Source organism: Rhincodon typus, chromosome 2, assembly GCF_021869965.1.
Source record: "Rhincodon typus isolate 14 chromosome 2, sRhiTyp1.1, whole genome shotgun sequence".
Lineage (NCBI taxonomy): Eukaryota > Metazoa > Chordata > Chondrichthyes > Orectolobiformes > Rhincodontidae > Rhincodon > Rhincodon typus.
The window spans coordinates 9898178-9920316 of record NC_063333.1 but is presented as its reverse complement, the minus strand read 5'-3'; the positions used below and the strand labels follow the sequence as shown (position 1 = coordinate 9920316).

General features: G+C 46.1%; 1 protein-coding gene across 1 annotated transcript in view; it reads left to right on the top strand.

Moving 5' to 3' along the window:
- Nucleotides 1–21405, top strand: part of LOC109921859 (sodium channel protein type 4 subunit alpha-like) — a 1322739-nt gene extending 1301334 nt beyond the window's left edge. The window contains 3 exon segments of the mRNA XM_048618339.1: nt 1527–1624; nt 6136–6406; nt 19709–21405. Of these exon segments, the coding sequence (XP_048474296.1) occupies nt 1527–1624; nt 6136–6406; nt 19709–20943 (1604 nt within the window). The 3' untranslated portion in view covers nt 20944–21405.
- The last annotated feature ends 734 nt before the right edge of the window (nt 21406–22139 follow it).

Here is a 22139-nt window from a genome sequence, read left to right as displayed (position 1 = left end):
TTTCTTCATGTGCACAAAGCATTCAGCCATGTTAATGTGATTGGACACCAGCTGAGCAGAACTCAGCTCTGCTTAGTGAAGTCCAAAGATAGCCAGTGCTGAACTGCAGTTAAGCTGGTTAAGGTGCACTAGGATGATTCAATTTGGTTGAGTTATTGTTGTCACATGCACTGAGATTCAGTGAAAAATATTGTTTTGCATGCCATACAGGCAGATCGTACCATACAAGCTGTATCAAGGTAGCAGAACAAAGTGCAGAGTACAGTATTGCAGCCTCAGCGAAGGTGCAGAGAGAGATCAACATTAACATTTGAGAGGTCCATTCGAAAGTCTGATAACAGCGGGGAAGAAACTGTTCTTGAATCTGTTTGTATGTGTTTTCAAACTTTTATATCTTCCGCCCGACAGAAGAGGGTGGAAGAGAGAGTATAACCAGGGTGGGAGGGATCTTTGATTATGTTGGCTGCTTTCCCAAAGCAGCAGGAGTTAATGGATATAAGGCTGTTTTTTTTTCATTTTTATTCTTTTTATTGTGGGATGTGGGCACCGCTGGCTGGCCAGCATTTATTGCCTGTCCCTAGTTGCCCTTGAGAAGGTGGTGGTGAGCTGCGTTCTTGAACTGCTGCAGTCCACCTGCTGCGGGTTGACCCACAATGCTATTAGGGAGGGAATTCCAGGATTTTGACCCAGCGACAGTGAAGGAATGGCAATATATTTCCAAGTCAGAATGGTGAGTGGCTTGGGGGGGAACCTGAAGGCGGTGGTGTTCCCATGTATCTGCTGCCCTTGTTCTTCTAGATGGAAGTGCTTGTGTGTTTGGAAGATGCTGTTTGAGGATCTTTGGTGAGTTTCTGCAGTGTATCTTGTAGATAGTACACACTGCTGCTACTGAGTGTCAGTGGTGGAGGGAGTGGATGCTTGTGGATGTGGTGCCAATCAAGCGGGCTGCTTTGTCCTGGATGGTGTCAAGCTTCTTGAGTGTTGTTGGGGCTGCACTCATCCAGGCAAGTCGGGAGTAATCCATCACGCTCCTGACTCATGCCTTGTAGACGGTGGACAGGTTTTGAGGAATCAGGAGGTGAGTTACTTGCCGCAGTATTCCCAGCATCTGACCTGCTCTTGTAGCCACTGTGTTAATGTGGTGAATCCAGTTGAGTTTCTGGTCAATGGTAACCCCCAGGATGTTGATAGTGGGGGATTCAGAGATGGTAACACCATTGAATGTCAAGGGGCGGTAGTTAGATTGTGTCTTACTGGTGATGGTGATAGCCTGGCATTTGTGCGGCATGAATGTCACTTGCCAATTGTCATCCCAAGCCTGAATATTGTCCAGATCTTGTTGCACTTGGACCCAGACTGCTTCAGTATCTGAGCAGTTGTGAATGGTGCTGAACATTAGCCTCTGTGTTGGATAAGAGAGGCCATTTGTGCCATCTTCTATCTTATTGCAGTTCTTGGGATAAGGGTCGCAGTTTTGTTATTTGAAAAAAATAACGGTGTCATTCTTTCTTTCCTATACCTTGGAGGTCAGGACATCTTCATGACAGAGGAACAGAAAAAATACTACAATGCTATGAAGAAACTGGGTTCAAAGAAGCCCCAGAAGCCAACCCCCAGGCCTGTGGTAAGAACTGGAGGAAAGGTGCTATAATGTTGAGCTTGGGAGATGTCCTTTAAAGCCATCATGTATAATACTAGATGGCTGGGTCTTACCAAACTTTGCTCATTGCACTGGTTCAGTCATGCCACTGCATAAGCTAAGGTCATTTGTGAAGGTTTTAAAAACTGTTGGGACTTAAGTGGAACTGGAACATTAAATCATTTTCTTCAAAAAGAGGAAACTGTAACTGTGAGTGGCAGGACCTTTAGGAGCATTGGTTTACAGAGGGATCATGGGCTGCAAGTCCATAGCTCCCTGAAAGTGGCGACACAAGTGGATAAGGTGGTAAGGGAGGTGCTTGCCTTCATCGATCAGGGTGCTATGTATAAAAGTTGGCAGAATGTGAACCTGGGTCTCTGGAGTATTAGCTTAATGGGTAATAACACTCAGCCATCACCTTCCTGCTTACCTGTGATTGCAAGATGTAGGAGATGGAGGATGCCTGCCCCTAAAGTATGTTCTGCCCTTTGGTATGTTGATAGCTGATTTGATCGTGGGCTCAATTCCACTTTCCAACCTGCCACTTGGCAACCCAAAATCCATCAAACTCAGCCTTTAATGACCCACTCTCCATTCTCTGGAGTAGAGATTTCCAAAGATTAAAGACTCTCTGAAAGATGGAATTCCTATTTATCTTTGTCTTAAACAGGAGACCTTCTTATTTTAAATTTGTGCACCTTGGTTTGACATTTCCCACAAGAGGAAACATCTTTTCGGCATCTACCCTGTCAAGCCCCCTTTGAAACGTGTGTGTTCCGATGTCAATCACTGGTCATTCTTCTAAATTCAAAGAGTTTGGGCCCAATTTACTTAACCTTTCCTCATACGATATCATTTTAATCCCAGGAAATAGCCCAAAGTGAACCTTCTGTGCACTGCATCCAATGCAGATTTACCCCTCCCTAAGTAGGGAAAACAAATCTGTAGACGCCGGTTAAGGGTTTTACGGGACTTCCCTACTTTTAGACTCCATCCCCTTTTGCAATAAAATAATTACGTGCTGTGTCTGTATGTACAAGGACACCCAGATCTATATGCACCACCAAACTCTGATGTCTCTCTCCATTTTAATATTCAACTTTTCTGCTATTCCTCCAAAAGTATTTTTCCTACATTATGTTCTACCCACCAATTTTTTTTTCCCCGCGTTAACTATATTCCTTTGCAAGCTTCTTGTGTTCTCCTCCAAATTTGCTTTCGTACCAATTTTCCAGAAAATTAGATGACAATGTCCCTTATCCAATCTTTAATATAAGCTATAAATGGTCAAGGATCTAGCACTGGCTCCTGTGACATTCGATTAGCTATCGTTTGTTGACCTGAAAATGGCCCAGTTCCCCTGACACTTTTCCCTGTTCTTCAGCCAGTTCTCCATCCTTGCTTTACTGTAATCTGATTTTCTAAATGACGCACTATTACTTTCTTAGTTATGGGTTGTGCCAATTTTCCAATGACAGATATTAGGTGAAATGGCCTTTAGTTTTCTATTCTCTCCTCCCCCTTTACTTTCTTAAGTAGAGGTGTTACATTTACAACTCTCTACCCTACTGGAACCTTTCCAAAAGCAAGGGAATTTTTGAAGGATTAAGACCAATGCATCCTCTATCTCTCCGGCCAGAACTTTTAAAACTCTAGGATGTAGGTCGACGGTTTCTTGAGACCTAACAGCCTTTATTCCCATTATTTTTTTCTGGTACTTTATCTCTGGTGATCATGATTGCTCTAGGTTTCTCCGTCCTTTTTACCGTTTAATTTTATACTACCCTTGGGATGTTTTTTGTGACCTCTAGTAAGAAAAAAAATGTAAAATACATGCTCAAAGTCTCTGCCATTTCCTCAGTTTCCATTTGTCATTTTCATCTTCCATTTGTTTCCTTTTTTTCGCTTGTTTTGATTTTTTTTCTCTTATTTATGCTTTCAGTTGGCATCTTCTGATCCTTTGTTTCATTTCTTGCCCCATCACTTTTGGTCTTGGAGGATTAACTTTTCTATCATTGAGTCTCCCCATTGTAGAGATATATATAGCACGGAAACAGATCCTTCGGCCCAATTCGTCTGTGCTGACCAGGTTTCCTAAAATGAACTAGTCCCAAATGCCTGAGTTTGGCCCATATCCCTCTAAACTTTTCCTATCCATGTGCCTATGCAAATGTTGTTTAAATTTTGTGATTGTACTTCTACTAGCAGCTTGTTCTATATACGCACCACCGTCAGTGTGAAAAAGTTGCCCCAGTGTGTCTTGTAGAACAAAGAAACCTAGGGGTGTCGGTACATAGCTCCTTGAAAGTGGCATCACAGGTAGACAGGGTGGATGAAGAAGGCATTTGGCATGCATGCCTTCATCGGCCAGAGCACTGAGTATAGGAGTTGGGATGCTATGTTCTGTATGTGCAAGACATTGGTGAGGCCACATTAGGAGTACTGTGTACAATTCTGGTTGCCTGCTATAGGAAGGATTTTATTAAACTGGAAAGGGTGCAAAAAACATTTACAAGCGTATTAACGAGACTGGAAGGTTTGAGTTATAAGGACAGGCTGGATAGGCTGAGACATTTTTCCCTGGAGCATAGGAGGCTGAGGGGTGACCTTATAGATATTTATAAAATCATGAGGGGCATAGATAAAGTGAATAGATCACAGAACTTCCACTTGTCCTTATTCAAGACCTATTATATCTCTAACTATTCCCAGGCCTGATGGAAGATCACAGACCTGAAACGTTCACACCATCTCTCTTTCCACAGATATTGACTAACCTGCTGAGTATTTCCTGCATTTTCTGTTTTTACTTCAGATTTCCAGAATCTGTGGCACTTTGAGCTCCCTTATCAATTGTTTCTTCCTAGCAAACCTTTTCCACATCCTCTCCATAACCTTGACATCTTTTGAAAAGCATGTTCTCCAGAACTGTACCCCGTACTGCAGCTGGGGTCTACTTTCTGGAGTGGAGGAAATGAGAGGTCATCTCATTGAAACATCTAGGATTCTTAAGGGGCTTGACAGGGTAAATGCTGAGAAGATGTTTCTTCTCATGGGAGAGTCCAGAGGGTATAGTCTCAGAATAAAGAGGTGCCAATATTGGGGAGGCGATGGCCTCGTGGTATTATTGTCACACTGTTAATCCAGAGACCCAAATGATGTTCTGGGGTCCTGGGTTCAAATCCTGCCATGGCAGATGGGGGAATTTGAATTAAATAAATATCTGGAATTAAGAATCTAATGATGACCATGAATTGATTGTCAGGAAAAAACCATCTGGTTCACTAATGTCCTTTAGGGAAGGAAAACGCCATCCTTACCTGGTCTGGCCTACATGTGACTCCAGACCCACAGCAATATGGTTGATTCTGAACTGCCCTCTGGGCAATTAGGGATGGGCAATAAATGCTGGCCTAGCCAGTGACACCCTCATCCCATAAAGGAAAAAAAAAATTAAAATGGAGATGAGGAGGCATTTTTCCTCTCAGAAGGTTGTGAGTCTTTGGGACTTCTTGCTACAGAGAGCTGTGGGGGTAGAATCCTTGTTCATGTTTAAGGCTGAGATAGATTCTTGACCGGTTGGGGAACAGGCATTGCATTTTTGAAATACAAACAAGGGCCGGACTTATACAATTAAAAGTAGAGCCTTGGGTAGTGTTGTGGGTAGCCTTGGGTAGTGTTTCAAATTCTTTGAAATTTGCATCACATGTAGTTAATGTGGTTAAGAAGACGTTTAGCACACTTGCTTTCATTGCTCAGACCTTTGAGTATAGGAGTCTGGATGATATGTTGAGGTTGTACAGGATGTTGGTGAGGCCTCTTTCTAATCGACTGTGTGCAGCTCTGGTCACTCTGCTTCAAGAAGGAATTATTAAGCTGGAGAGAGTTCAGAAGAGAATGGAGGGTTTGAGTAATAAGGAGAGGCTGCATAGTCTGGGCCCTTTTTCATTGGAACATAGGAGGTTGAGGGGTGACCTTATAGAGGTTTATTAAAGCATGAGGGGTATAGATAAAGTGAATGGCAGATTTATTTTCCCTAGGGTGGGGGATTTCAAGCCTAGGGGGGGCATATTTTTAAGGTGAGAGGAGAAAGATTTAAGAAGGAAATGAGGGTCAGCTTTATTTTACACAGAATGAACTGTGTGGAATGAACTGCCAGAGAATGCGGTGAATGTAGGCACAGTTACAACATTTAAAAGACATTTCGATAAGTACATGAATAAGAAATGTTTGGAGGAATATGGGGCCAAACATAGGCAGGTGGGACTAGTTCAGTTTGGGGTTATGGTCGGCATGGACCATGCTGTATGACTCTATAACTCTATGGCAGGACAGTGGATCAGCCATGATGGCCTACACCTGTTCCTATTTCTTGTGGTCTTATGGTCATAAATACTGGAAGAAATTGTTCTTACAAAACAATGTCTGTTTTCAAACCAAAATTTGACGGTGCTTAACTCTTGCATATTTTTTGTTTGCTCCTTCCCATTTCCTAGAATAAATTCCAAGGACTAATCTTCGACCTGGTTACAAAGCAAGCCTTTGACATTTTCATCATGTTCCTGATCTGCCTCAATATGTTGACGATGATGGTGGAGACAGATGACATGGATCAGTACAAGAAGAACATACTCTTCATCATCAACATGATCTTCATTGTGCTCTTCACCGCTGAGTCCGCTCTCAAAATCATCGCCCTTCGGCAGTACTTCTTCACCATCGGTTGGAACATATTTGATTTTGTGGTGGTGATCCTTTCCATTATCGGTAGGTATCACGGTTCCCGTGTTTCACTACTCATCCCTTTTGCTGAGAGATAAGGGCTATGAGCGTTGTTAGTGTATCCATGGAATCTTGCTAGGTATTCTCTCATTGGTGGTTTTTTGTTTCAAAGGCGCGAATGTATCTAACTGAGTTGGCACACAGCTGCAAGACTTTGGATTCAAAATGACTCGTTTTCTAAAGGAACATTTTAATCTAAATGATTGCTGCAAAGAGAGCTGTGTTACTGAAGCTCAGGACACATGCAAGAATGCCAAATCTCCCACAGTCACAACAATTTTTAGTACAGAAGAAATTGCTGATTGGCAGGTTTCTGACTGGCTGTGGAGAAAACAAGGTGGATTCAAAGCAATAGGTGCCCCAAGCTCCCTGGTGATTTTTTCCTTCATTCATGCATCACTAGCTAAACCAGTATTCATTGCCCATCCCTAATTGCCCTGAAGAAGATGGTGATGAGCTCCCTCCTTGAACCACGGCAGTCTTTGGGGTATAAGGACACACACAGTCCTTCTAGAAAGGAATTAAAACAACTTGACAACCAATCAGCACCCACTTGTCCTGTAGTACATATTGTTGTGACTGTTTGAAGTTTGGCACTCTTGCATGGGTTCTGATGAGTGCAAGATACAAAGCTTCAGTAATATGTCTCTCTTTTCAGACAGATTGAAGTTCTGCCCTCCCCACTAATTGTTTTAAATTCATTATTTATCATTGTGCTTCTCATATGGGACTCGAGCTCAGACCTCCTGACCCAGAGCTAATGGCACTACCACTGCATCACAAGAGCCCTGGAACATAGAACATACAACATAGAACATTACAGCACAGTACAGGCCCTTCGGCCCTTGATGTTGCGCCGACCTGTGAAACCAATCTGAAGCCCATCTAACTTACACTATTCCATTCTCATCCATATGTTTATCCAATGACCATTTAAATGCCCTTAAAGTTGACGAGTCCACTACTGTTGCAGGCAGGGCATTCCACGCCCTTACTATACTCTGAGTAAAGAACCTACCTCTGACATCTGTCCTATATCTATCACCCCTCAATTTAAAGCTATGTCCCCTCGTGCTAGCCATCACCATCCGAGGCAAAAGAGTTTCACTGTCCACCCTATCTAATCCTCTGATCATCTTGTATGTCTCTATTAAGTCACCTCTTAACCTTCTTCTCTCTAATGAAAACAGCCTCAAGTCCCTCAGCCTTTCGTCATAAGACCTTCCCTCCATACCAGGCAACATCCTGGTAAATCTCCTCTGCACCCTTTCCAATGCTTCCACATCCTTCCTATAATGCGGCGACCAGAACTGTACGCAATATTCCAAGTGCGGCCACACCAGAGTTTTGTACAGCTGCAACATGACCTCATGGCTCCAAAACTCAATCCCTCTACCAAAAAAACCTAACACACCGTACGCCTTCTTAACAACCCTGTCAACCTGGGTGACAACTTTCAGTGATCTATGCACATGGACACCGAGATCTCTCTGCTCATCCACACTACCAAGAATCTTACCATTAGCCCAGTACTCTGTATTCCTGTTACTCCTTCCAAAGTGAATCACCTCACACTTTTCCTCATTAAACTCCATTTGCCACCTCTCAGCCCAGCTCTGCAGCTTATCTATGTCCCTCTGTAACCTACAATATCCTTCCGCACTATCCACAACTCCACTGACTTTAGTGTCATCCGCAAATTTACTAACCCATCCTTCTACACCCTCATCCAGGTCACTTATAAAAATGACAAACAGCAGTGGCCCCAAAACAGATCCTTGCGGTACACCACTAGTAACTGAACTCCAGGATGAACATTTCCCATCAACCACCACCCTCTGTCTTCTTACAGTTAGCCAATTTCTGATCCAAACCGCTAAATCACCCTCAATCCCATGCCTCCATATTTTCTGCAATAGCCTACCGTGGGGAACCTTATCAAACGCTTTACTGAAATCCATATACACCACATCAACCGCTTTACCCTCATCCACCTGTTTGGTCACCTTCTCAAAGAACTCAATAAGGTTTGTGAGGCACGACCTACCCTTCACAAAACCGTGTTGACTATCCCTAATCAAATTATTCCTTTCTAGATGATTATAAATCCTATCTCTTATAATCCTATCCAACACTTTACCCACAACCGAAGTAAGGCTCACTGGTATATAATTACCAGGGTTGTCTCTACTCCCGTTCTTGAACAATGGGACAACATTTGCTATCCTCCAGTCTTCTGGCACTATTCCTGTAGACAATGACGACATAAAGATCAAAGCCAAAGGCTCTGCAATCTCCTCTCTAGCTTCCCAGAGAATCCTAGGATAAATCCCATCCAGCCCAGGGGACTTAACTATTTTCACACTTTCCAGAATTGCTAACACCTCCTCCTTATGAACCTCAATCCCGTCTAGTCTAATAGCCTGTATCTCAGTATTCTCCTTGACAACATCGTCTTTTTCCTGTGTGAATACTGACGAAAAATATTCATTTAGCGCCTCGCCTATCTCTTCGGACTCCACGCACAACTTCCCACTACTGTCCTTGACTGGCCCTAATCTTACTCTAGTCATTCTTTTATTCCTGACATACCTATAGAAAGCTTTAGGGTTTTCCTTGATCCTACATGCTAAAGACTTCTCATGTCCCCTCCTGGCTCTTCTTAGCTCTCTCTTTAGGTCCTTCCTGGCTAACTTGTAACTCTCAAGCGCCCTAACTGAGCCTTCACGCCTCATCTCTACATAAGCCTCCTTCTTCCTCTTGACAAGAGATTCAACTTCTTTAGTAAACCACGGTTCCCTCGCTCGACCACTTCCTCCCTGCCTGACAGGTACATACTTATCAAGGACATGCAGTAGCTGTTCCTTGAACAAGCTCCACATTTCAATTGTACCCAGCCCCTGCAGTTTCCTTCTCCATCCTCTGCATCCTAAATCTTGCCTAATTGACTCATAATTGCCTTTCCCCCAGCTATAACTCTTGCCCTGCGGTATATACCTATCCCTTTCCATCGCTAAAATAAACGTAACCAAATTGTGGTCACTATCACCAAAGTGCTCACCTACCTCCAAATCTAACACCTGGCCTGGTTCATTACCCAGTACCAAATCCAATGTGGCCTCGCCTCTTGTTGGCCTATCTACATACTGTGTCAGGAAACCCTCCTGCACACATTGGACAAAAACTGACCCATCTGAAGTACTCGAACTATAGCGTTTCCAGTCAATATTTGGAAAGTTAAAGTCCCCCATAACAACTACCCTGTTACTTTCGCTCCTATCCAGAATCATCTTTGCAATCCTTTCCTCTACATCTCTGGAACTTTTTGGAGGCCTATAGAAAACTCCCAACAGGGTGACCTCTCCTTTCCGGTTTCTAACCTCAGCCCATACTACCTCAGTAGACGAGTCCTCATCAAACGTCCTTTCTGCCACTGTAATACTGTCCTTGACTAACAATGCCACACCTCCCCCTCTTTTACCACCTTCCCTGATCTTACTGAAACATCTAAACCCCGGAACCTGCAACAACCATTCCTGTCCCTGCTCTATCCATGTCTCCGAAATGGCCACAACATCGAAGTCCCAGGTACCAACCCATGTTGCAAGTTCACCCACCTTATTCCGGATGCTCCTGGCGTTGAAGTAGACACACTTCAAACCACCTTCCTGCCTGCCAGTACACTCCTGCAACCTTGAAACCTTATTTATGACCTCACTACTCTCAACCTCCTGTACACTGGAGCTACAATTCAGGTTCCCATCCCCCTGCTGAATTAGTTTAAACCCTCCCAAAGAGCATTAGCAAATCTCCCCCCCATGGAAGGACTTGCATTTGATTCATCATTTAATCAACATGCTCAAGCATGTAATAACACACTTCCAGAGCAAGGGGGACTTGAACCCAGGCCTTCTGACTCAAAGGTAGGGACATTACTACTGTGCCACAACAGCCAACTGACAGTAGGTCCAATTCATCCATACATTGTATAGGTTTGCCTGCAGATTTGATGAGTGCACACAGTTGCTAGAAATGACAGTGCAATCCCAAGACAGGCAGAAACCCATCAGTTCACCAGAATCTAACCTGGGGTTTGCAAAATCTAAAGTAGCTACACTGCAACAACTGAAAGGTCTCCCCCTTTCATCTAGACTGTAACTCCTCATCTCCCAATGGCATGTTGCTAGCTTACCCCTCCCCCATTGTACGTGCACTCTCATTTTTCCCGAATCCCTACAGTGTGGGGCAGATCTTTCAGCCCATTGAGTCCACACCAAGCCTCCAAAGAGCATGCCACCTACCCTATCCCTGTAAAACCCATGGCTACTCCACCTAATCTACACATCCCTGTACACAATGGGGTAATTTAGCACAACCAATCCACCCAACCTGCACATCTTTGGACTGCAGGAGGAAACCCACACAGACACAGGGAGAACACAGTGCAAACTCCACAGAGTTACCCAAGGCTGGAATCAAGCTCAGGTCCCTGGTGCTGACCACTGAGCCACCATGCTGCCTCAGTGATTCAAACTTATTAAGTAACTTCTACAATTCCATAGAGACTGAAATCCCTACAGATATTTTGTACTCTCCTAGTAGCCTCCTGACAGTTCATAGATACTTCCTCGACACATAATGTCCAGCTACAGGGCCATGGTGAGGCTACAACTGGAGTATTGTGTGCAGTTTTGGCCTCCTTATTTAAGGAAGGATGTTCTGGCGACAGAGTAAGTGCAACAAAGGTTTCCTGGGAGGGCAGGACTGACGTATGAAGAGAGACTGGATGGGTTAGGACTGTATTTGCTCGCATGTAGAAGAATGGGTGACACGGTGGCTCAATGGTAAGTGCTGCTGCCTCACAGAACCGGGGCCTGAGGTTTGATCCCAGCCTCAGGTGACTGCCTGTGTGGAGTTTGCACATTCTCCCCATGTCTGTGCGGGTTTTCCTCCCACAGGCCAAAAATGTGCAATTTAGGATGGATTAGCCATTGTTAAATTGCCCCATAGTGTCCAGGGATGTGCAGGCTAGGTGCATTAGCCATGAGAAATGCAGGGTCCCAGGGATAGGGGGAGGGGTGAGTCAGGGCGGGATGCTCTTTGGAGTGTGGGTGTGGACTTGATGGGGCTGAATGGCCAGCTTTTGCACTGCAGGGAATGCCATAAATGAAAGGAAAATCTCATAGAAGCCTATAAAATTCTAACAAGACTAGACAGGGCAAACACATAGGACGATGTTCCTAATGATTGGGAACTAGTCCAGAACCAGTGGGTCACAGTTTAAGGATAGAGGGAGGCCATTTAGGATTGAGGCGAGGAGAAACCTCTACACCTAGAGAGTGGTGAGCCTGGGGAATTCTTGGCCACAGAAAGCAGTTGAAGCCAAAACATTGAATGTTTTCGGGAAAGCATTAGATTTGGTTCTTGGGGCTAAAGGGATCACATGGGAAATAGTGGGAACTGGGGACTCAGCTGGATGATCAGGTGTGGTCAAATTGAATGGCAAAACAGGCCCGAAGAGCCAAATGGCCTATTGTGCTCCTGTTTTCTATGAGTGAATGTTTCTATAAGGGAATGAGAGAAGGCTGAGATGAATAAACCTTAATTGACGCAGCTCAACAGTTTTCATTTATATTGCAACTATTTCACTAACATCCAGCTGCACAGCAGGATAACAGAAAGCATCATGTATACAGAATGGCTCTTATTCCTCATGAAGAGCCCCATTAATATATCTCTCACTTTTACATATTGATTGTCCTGCGGTACGTTTTCAGCATGTGCCCTCCGTTTAGTTTCCCAGTGTTCTAACATATGGAACTGAGAATTCGTTGAGTGCATGTCCATATACTCAAAACACTTAGAGATAAAACAAAGAAAAAAATAGCTGACAAGGTAGCAAAGCAGTTAAGGAGCTTTCTGTCACTGATCTGTGTTTGTGGGACAGTGCCCAGCACTTGATAAAACTCAACATAAACCTGAGTAATCTGTTTAGATTTGACCTGATCCTTCAAGGATTTATAAGTTCCACTCAAATGACCTCAGATGGGAGGTCCATTGGAACAGGAGGAGGCCATTCTGTGCCTTGGAAGCTATGCTGCTGTTCCATTAGATCGTGGTTGGTTGAGTGCAAGGCTCACACTTATAACTGAAAATGGGTGCAGTGATTGTAACGAGATCAGCCGGGTGGATCTCATAGAATATGAGTTACCTGACTGGGGCTGTTAACCTGGTCCAATCAGGGACCCCGGGCTGACAGATATAAACAGGAGTGTCAGAGGTTCTGCTCACTCTGAGAGCTGGCTCTGAGGGAGCTGGATCAGTGTCAAAGACTCTCCATGTATAAATAAAGGGTGAGTTGGTGATGGGATACCAGGCCCGTGCCCCTTATTTCATTAGGCAGCTGCCTTTTTAAAAAAGTTGGTGGCTTGCCTGCTGACAATCAACATAGAAAATAGGTACAGAAATAAGCCATTTGGCCCTTCCACCATTTGATATGATCATGGTTGATCATTTTACTCAATCCTACTTTCTCCCCATACCTTTTGATCCTTTTAGCCCTAAGAACTGTGTCTAATTAATATATTGAATGAAGGTGGGATCTGAACTCTCAGCCAATAGTGGCAAGAGGGACAAAAACAAAACTTGCAGATGCTGGAATCCAAGGTAGACAAACAGGAGGCTGGAAGAACACAGCAGGCCAGGCAGCATCTGGAGGGAAGGAGCAGTCAATGTTTCGGAACTGGATGTAGGGGTCGGGGGTGTTGCAGATAAAGAGGCGTGGGGGAAAGGGGTGGAGGTGCAATGGTGACAACAGGTGGACACGCTGGTAGGTACGACCTGATTGGTCGATGGGAGGGCCATGCCAAGTGGGCATGTGCAGGCGCATGTGGGCAGGTGGCATTCCCTTTATAACGGCCCGTCACGAACCATCAGATTGAAGGTTGTGATCCCTTGGAGCAACTCGGTCCTGGGAATCAAGTCAAACTTTTGTGGGTCAGTGCCACACATGGTACCCGTAAGAGGGCAACTTGTGTCGAGAGCAGCGATAAAACTACCTAAATAGTCCTGCATAAGGACAGAATTCAGTAAAGATACTGTGCAACCAAGGCACTGCCTGCTGTGTCATGTGTCATCCCCGATAATGGATTCGATGAAAGGAGAAATATTGGCTAACAGAGAGCATCCATTAGATTAATTGCTGCTTGATCCGTTCGCAAACAAATTAATTTTAAAAAACACAAACAAACACACTAAAGCCTGCCTTTTAGAAGTAATAACATTAAAAGGTCTCCCATCTGTAATAATTGGGGATGAAGGGGCAGCTGAAAGTCATTATCATTAACACTTTGTGAATAATAAGCCTAATGGCAAAACTTCAAACATAACTTCATTGCAAATGGCAAATTGAATGGTGAAGGAGCTAAGCCCTAAATGTACCATAGAATAAATAGCTAGCAGATAAAAGAGGTTGAACAGGGTTTTGAGCACATTGTTTTCATAACTGCTGGGAGCTAGCTATCAACATGGACCACTCCAATGAGATGAAGGTCTTTAACATCTAAGGATATGTAGTTTTGATGTAGGGCCCGGCACGTATAGATTAAAACCAGGAGTTACTTTTGAACAGCAATAATGAGGTTGGCAGTCTGTCTTTCTAAAGGGACTGAGAGGATTGGAAAGAGCAGAACTGGTTTCTGAAGTTGCTAGCTTCAATTTCCAAGGTCTGAGCTCAGTCCAGGCTGACAAGACACAGTTCTCCCCTCGCAAATATAGGAAACGTAGTAGGTGTGGGCTGCTTTCATAGTATCCCTACAGTGTGGAAGTAGGCCATTTGGCCCATCAAGTCCACACTAACTCTCCAAAGAGCATCACCCCAGACCCACTACCCCTACCCTGCATTTCCTTGGCTAATCTACCTAGCCTGCACATCCCTGGGCATTATGGTCAATCCGCCTAACCTGTACATCTTTGGACTATGGGAGGAAACCCATACAGACACGGGGAGAATGTGCAAACTCCACACAGACAGTCGCCTGAGGTTGGAATTGAACCTAGCGCTGTGAGGCAACGGTGCTAACTACTGAGCCACCCTTTTCTTACCTCCGCTAGCTTTAATCACTGTACCAGAGGTGGCTGGATCTTCAATCAGAGTCTTTTTTCCCAGGGTAGAAATGTCAATTACTAGGAGACATAGGTTTAAGGTAAAAGGAAGTAAGTTTAAAAGTGACGAGGTGGGTGGCACGCTGACTTAGTGATCAGCACCGCTGCCTCACAGTACCAGGGACCCAGGTTTGATCCCAGCCTTGGGCAAATATGTATGGCATTTGCACATTCTCCTTGTGTCTCCTTGTGAAACATTTCAGGTTGTTTCATGGCGTTAAAGGTGGCCGTATAGAAGCGAGTTGTGGTTTTTACACATCCAGCAGACAGGACTCAGTCCTATAGCAAAGGGCAGGGAGATGGGTGAGGGTGGAGTTGCAATATGGCTGGGGAGGCATGAGCAGGGGAGACCAGTGTCTCTACCCCCAACTCCCTGGATGTGATGTCTTACCGAAGGTGGGTAACCCAATGACGGAGAGAGATACCTCCCTCCTCGACTGGCATTGTGTGGGGAAAGCCTTCCACTTTGTCGATGGACTGCCACCAGCTCCCCTGGGTTCCTTTAAGTCACTGGCAGCAGAGGCTGCGCTCGTGACCACGGTCACCACTGCTTGGAGCTGATGCCTCCAACCACCCTTACCCCCCCACATCCCCATGTCGATCACGAGGTTAAAATAAACATGAGATGGTGGCGCTGATGAGCCATCAGCCTTTGGATTGAGCCAACGCCTGGGTCCCACCACCGTGAGGTTTCCCTGCCCCCATCCCAGCCTTTTTCCCGTTGGTGATGCACCACCATTTTGTGAGAAAATCCAACCCCTAATTCTTGGTTAATGGGACTGTCACCCTGATGGAATCTGTAAAGAGTCATGTATTTACAGAACAGGCCCTTCAGCTCAGTGAGTGTGCACCGACAGAAAAATACTAGGTATCTTTCCCAAGATAACACCAGGACCCTGCGCTCTTTCCCACATCAATACACCGTGCCCTAGTCAAGAGTATTACTGAAAATATATGGTTGAGAACCTAGCTTTCACCTTCAGAAACTAAGGTATTGCCACATGCATTGAGAAAAATCACCAATTTGTTCTAGGTGATACGTTTAGCCACATTAGCCTCCTTCTTGAGAGGTTAACTTGACCAACAAATCAAATACACAAGTTGAGTGTTCCTAGCACGGATTTTGGCCCTTTCAAAGTAGAGCTCGAGACACCAACGTTTCTTGACCCCATGGCAACAGGCTTGGATGTGAGGAAGTGGATGCTGGAAAATAAGGGGTGACTTCTCTGTGGAGTCCAGTCACTGGGACAACAACTGACCCACCTGCTGATGTTGATCTGCAGGCCTAAGGCCTCAACTGGGGGCGGTTTTGTGGCGCTGCCACTCATTTTTTTTTTTGACATCGGAGTACTCCCGTCTACCCACCTCAACCCCCCAAATTCGTTACCACTCAGGGAAGGCTGCCCAATCAATTGAGATGGACTCCCTTCGGAAGGCCAAGAGCGTCACTGGAGCTGGAGAGTAGAAGGTCATAGGTCATAGCTGCAACCCAACTCCATCTACAGGATGAGGCTGCCCCCTTCCTGTCCTACTCTGAAATTGTCGCCGTAACTTCTCTCTGCCCCTGAGGTTGCCACCAGACAGGGACTACTTTGAGCTGTGTCAGCGGCACACACAGCTGTCCTGGTGAGGGCACCACGACCTCTGAACTGCCGGTCAGGACCCTATCCACACTCCTCACTTGGGCCAGGAGCAGATGGGTCTCCTCACAGGCCTCCTTGGCGAGCATCACTGAGCCATTCTTGTCTGTCAACGAGAGAGGGCTCAGGACTCCATCATGTGTTGCCAACAGCAAGGTGTAGAAACCTGCAGGAAAATCCTACCCTTTGTGCACTTCCAATTCCAAATGTTTCGAGTCGATAGCCAAACAAAAACATTGTGGATTATTTCCCGCTCCGTTGTTAGCTGCCATCTGTTTGCTTGTGGAAGTATCTGATAATTAGATAAAGGATATTTCACGGAATTGAACTGAAATGGAGTGTCAAGGGACAGAGACTGTTCCGGGTTAATTAACATCTTTCCAGCCTCGTGCTCTCGCTCTGCGTACAGTGACGAGTATGATATCTGAGGGCTGAACTCCACATCTGTGTTTGAGGCAGGTATGTGAAACTCCTCACACATAGGCAGCAGAAACACTTAAGCCCATGTAGCACCACCGAATGCTGGTAATGTCGATAAACAGCCGTGAATATAATCTCATTAACTTCCATTGACACTGGGTTTTTTACTGACAGACTGTTCAAGGGTTGATTAAAAAGTTCCACTTGCCTGAGGATAGACGAACAGCGCTCTTTCAGACAAAGTCTTTCTCCCACTGCACGGTCAGGACCCAAGGCTGGCATTCCCACAGAGTGTCGCACAGTTGAAGGGATTGAGGGGTTAAACTGATACCCTGTCTGCTATCTTGGATCCTGCTGTGCTATTTCGAAGAATATGGAAGTGGAGGCAGGGAATGGAAGGATTGCAAATGCTACACTCCATTTAAAAAGGGTCTTGTGGACAAATCTGATAACTGTAGATGAATCAGTCAGACATCAATCTGTAAGGCCAACGGCTTAGTGGCTCAGTGGTGAGCACTGCTGCCTCACAGCGCCAGGGATCTGGGTTCGATTCCACCCTCGGGCGACTGTCTGGGTGGAGTTTGCATGTTCTCCCCATGTCTGCATGGATTTTCCTCCCACAGTCCAAAAATGTGCAGGTTAGGGTGGATTGGCCATGCTAAATTGCCTTGTAGTACCCAGGGATGTGCAGGCTAGGTGGGTTAGCCATGGGAAATGCAGGGATTAGATGGAATGCTTTTCAGAGGGTCGCTAGGGGTTGAATGGCCTGCTCCCACACTGTAGGGATTCTACGAACACAGACTGAATCCTGGAATGGCAGAACTGAAACATGAAGACAGACTGGATGGGTTTGGATTATATTCAGTTGAGTTTAGAAGGACAAGGGACAATCTCAGGGGAATGTATTGATTTCAATCAGGACTAGACAGGATAACTGCAGGAAGGATGAATCAGGAGTCACATTCTAAGGCTACGGGAAGGCCATTTAAGTCTGGGATGAGGGGAGTGGTGAGCCTGTACCACAGAAAGTGGCTGAGGCCATACATTGAATGTCCTCAGGAAGGAGTTAGATATGGTTCTTAGGGTCAAAGAGTATGAGGGAAAATCAGGAACAGGGGAATGGTAGAGCAGCCTTGAATAGCTTACTTGTGCTCCGAATTTCGATGTTTCTGTGTTGGCAGAGAGGTTTGATGAAGGTGGTGCTGTGAATGCAAACAGAACAGCTTATTTTATCGCCTCATCTTACCGTCACGGAACATACCAAGATGTCTCACAGGAAGGGTGATAAAACAACATATTACGCTGAGCTACATGAGGAAGTATTAGGTCAGATGGTAACAAGTTTGGTCAGAGAGGTAGGTTTTAAGAAGGAAGGGGGATTTGGAGAGGTGTATGGAGGAAATTCTGGAGTGTGGGATAAAGGCACCGCCTGCGATGGTGGAGCAATGATAATTGGGAATGCTCAAGTCGTCGAAGTTAGAGGAGCACAGCTATCTCAGGGAGCTGTGAGGCTGGAGGAGATGACAGAGATAGGGAGGGCCGAGGCCTGTGGAGGGATTTGAAAACAAGGATGAGGATTTTAAAATCAAGATGTTTCTTGACTGGGACCCAGTGCAAAGAGTTGATAGAGGAGCAAGCCGTGCTGCAAGACAAGTTATAGGAAGCAGAATTCTGGATGTCATCAACTTTATGGAAGACTTTCAAAAAGCATTTGATGAAGTAAAACTTTTTTTATTCATGGCATGTGGGCGTCACTGTCTAGGGCAGCATTTATTGCCCATCCCTAATTGCCCAGAGGGCAGTTAAGAGTCAACCACTTAGCTGTGTGTCTGGAGTCACATGTAGGTCAGGCCAGATAAGGATGGCAGGTTCCTTCCCTAAAGGACATTAGTGAACCAGGTGGGTTTTTCCCCAACAATCAACATTGATTTCACGGTCATCAATAAACACTTATTTCAGATTATTATTGACTTCAAATTCCACCATCTGCTGTGGTGGGATTTGAACCCAGGTCCCCAGAAGATTTCCTGGGTTTTTGGATTAATAGGTCAGGCAATAATATCACCAGGCCATTGCCTGGACTGTCTGAAAGAAGGGGCACAGAATTATTGAATTGAGAGGAGGTAGAGCCTAGCGTTGGATGGATAGTCTTCTGGCAGGTCCATAACATACAGTGAGGGGCAGCTGGGTAACCATCAATCTGAAAGATGGTATGTTTGACACTGCTGCACTCCTCTGGTGGATTGTCAGCCGATAAGCGATTGCAGGTTAGCAGTTGGAGGTCATAGCTTTAAAACAGTCAGCAAAAGAACTTGCAGCAAACTGAAATGAAATATTTATCACGGAGGATTGTCTCAGTCAGGAATGCTTTGCTCGGAAGGGTGGCAGGAGCAGATTCCACAGGTGTGTTCAGGAGATGGCTGACCATGGAGTTAGCTGGTACAAAGAGTGGAAAACAGCTGAGGTGAGAGAGTAAACTGTTTCAAATAGGCAGCATAGGGCTGAATGGCCTCCTCTTGTGCTGGAAAACTCACTGAGTTGACAATCGATATGTCGCAGAATCACTACAGCACAACGCAGATACTGTTATCAGACAGAATGTCACACCATGCAGTGGGCTGAATGGCCTCCTCCCTTGCTGTAGTGATTCTGCGACACATCGATTGTCAACTCAGTGAGTTTTCCAGCACAAGAGGAGGCCATTCAGCCCACTGCATGGGGTGAGATTCTGTCCAATAACAGTATCTGTGTCATGACTTGGGATGTTTTGGACTGTGAGATAAAGTGGCCATAGTCCTGTAGGGCTGCTCTCTCATTACAGAGAGATGACTGGAGGTGGTTTAACCTGAGGGTCACCATGCCCGAGGTGAGGGGAGAGGTTGAGAAGGAGAGTCCTTCATGGTAACCCCAGCCGGTGATGGGAACTGAACCCACGAAGCTGGCATCACACACCAGCCAACCAGCTAACCGACTCCTCCCGATGGGGAAGGTGCCATATAAATGCATGGCTTTGTTTCGGACTGAACAAATTCACCCCAGGGTCTGTCTTGCTCCCTCCCTGCAGGTATCGTGCTGTCCGACGTCATCGAGAAATACTTTGTGTCGCCGACACTCTTCAGGGTCATTCGGCTGGCACGGATTGGGAGGATACTCCGTCTTATCCGGGGGGCAAAGGGGATAAGGACATTGCTATTCGCCTTGATGATGTCCCTGCCCGCCCTGTTTAACATTGGCCTGCTCCTGTTCCTGGTCATGTTCATCTACGCCATTTTCGGAATGGCAAACTTCGCCTACGTTAAGCAGGAAGATGGCATCGACGACATGTTCAACTTCCAGACTTTCGGGAACAGTATGATCTGCCTGTTCCAGATTACCACCTCAGCGGGCTGGGATGGGCTGCTGAGCCCCATTCTCAACACCGACAGCCCAGACTGTGACCCCAAGAAAGAGAACCAAGGCACCAACATGAGAGGGGACTGCGGGAACCAGTCGGTTGGCATCGTCTTCTTCGTTAGCTACATCATCATCTCCTTCCTCATTGTGGTGAACATGTACATCGCCATCATCCTGGAGAACTTCAGCGTGGCCACAGAGGAGAGCTCGGAGCCTCTCAGCGAGGACGACTTCGAGATGTTCTACGAGGTGTGGGAGAAGTTCGACTCGGAGGCCACGCAGTTCATTGAGTACTCGGCCCTCTCGGATTTCGCCGACGCCCTCAAAGAGCCCTTGAGGGTGGCGAAGCCGAACAAGATCAAACTGATTGCCATGGACCTGCCCATGGTGAGCGGGGACAGGATCCACTGCCTGGACATCCTCTTCGCCTTCACCAAGCGGGTGCTGGGGGAATCTGGGGAGATGGACGCGCTCAAGCTGCAGATGGAGGAGAAATTCATGGCGGCCAACCCGTCGAAAATCTCCTACGAGCCCATCACCACCACCCTGCGGAGGAAGCAGGAGGAGGTGTCCGCCACGGTCATCCAGCGGGCGTACAGAAGGCACCTACTGCGGCGCTCGGTCAAACAGGCCTCGTTCATGTACCGCCACAGAACCAGCGACATCAACACCGTGGTGGAAGAGGCCCCCGAGAAGGAAGGGCTCATCGCGGTGATGATCAAGGAGCACTACGGCCCTGGGCTGGAGAGGTCAGAGACAATGTCCTCCTCCTCCTCCCCACCATCTTACAACAGCGTCACCTGTGCAGTCAGTGACAGCGTCCAAGTGAAGGTCTTTGAGCCCGAGCCTGACTGCCAAATAGACCCAAAGAGAATTCTCGATAAAGACAGGGAGTCTTTAGTGTAAAGAGAAAGGCGAGCTCTCTGAGATGTTCCTGTTTACACACACACACACATACACACACACACACACACACACACACACACACACAAAATAAAACAAAAAGGAACGATACGCAAAGTCATTTGTACCAGTTAGATGTGGAAGATTAAGAGAGAAGATTAAAAAAAGGCGAGGCTATTGTTTTGCTTCACTTCTTCAGTGACGATTCAGAGTTCAGAGCACACGATGTGACTGAACTTTGACCATGGTCCTGACAGCTTTGCTTCAAGCTTCAAACAACGAGAGAGTTGGAGGGACCGCACACACAAAGTTGTGGCACTAACTTTACTGACCATAGACAAGGCTGGGGGCAGAACTCAGCAACATGAGGCTCCCACTATTCACAAGCGATAGTGACTGATTGTACACATTTATTTGAAATATCATTACGATGGTGTGTCTCCTCCTGGTTATGTATCATCTGCATTCACAATTATCACAAGTTCTGTAGCAAATGTAACACTTATTGCATATGTTATGGGTCTTTCATAAATTTATTATAATATTTGATATTTTTCTACTCAAGCATATAATTGTCTGTTTTTGCACCGGGCTTGTGAGCCTCCTGCCCTCCCCCCACCCCCACCCATGTCAGCTCAGGCAATCAGTGACTTTCAAACCATAACCCTGTCACCAACTCGACTGTCCAATTCCCTTCACGTTACGTCCCAGCGCAAGTGAACAAAGTCATTCCCCAGGGATTGCTCATTGATGTCGAGAATCGAGGGTTGTTGAACCATCTCGACGCGCGGAGCTGGTTGAGTACGTCCAAGACAGAGGACCTGATGGATTTCCAGATGTGAAAGATATCAAGGGACAGCACAGGAAAGCGACGTTAAGGTAGAAAACCGGCCAGGATCCTGCCACATGGGGGCTGAATGGCCTGGCCCTGCTCCCATTCCCCACGTTTCTCAGCAGGGCCTGAGTGCCCAGTTGCACCTCCAGTGACAGGGCACTCCAGCAAACAGCATTCAGAGGAGGTGGGAGACAGGAGATGTGACAAAGGCCTTGCCTGACCCTGTTCGGAACAGGGTGGGGGGCGGGTTCTGGGGCCAGTGGAAGCCGGGGTTTTGGGGAGGAGTGTGATTGACACAGGAGACGGGTGGGCAAGGGATTTGGCTTCCACCCACCGGCTGCTCCTTTCAAAAAGAGTTAACCAA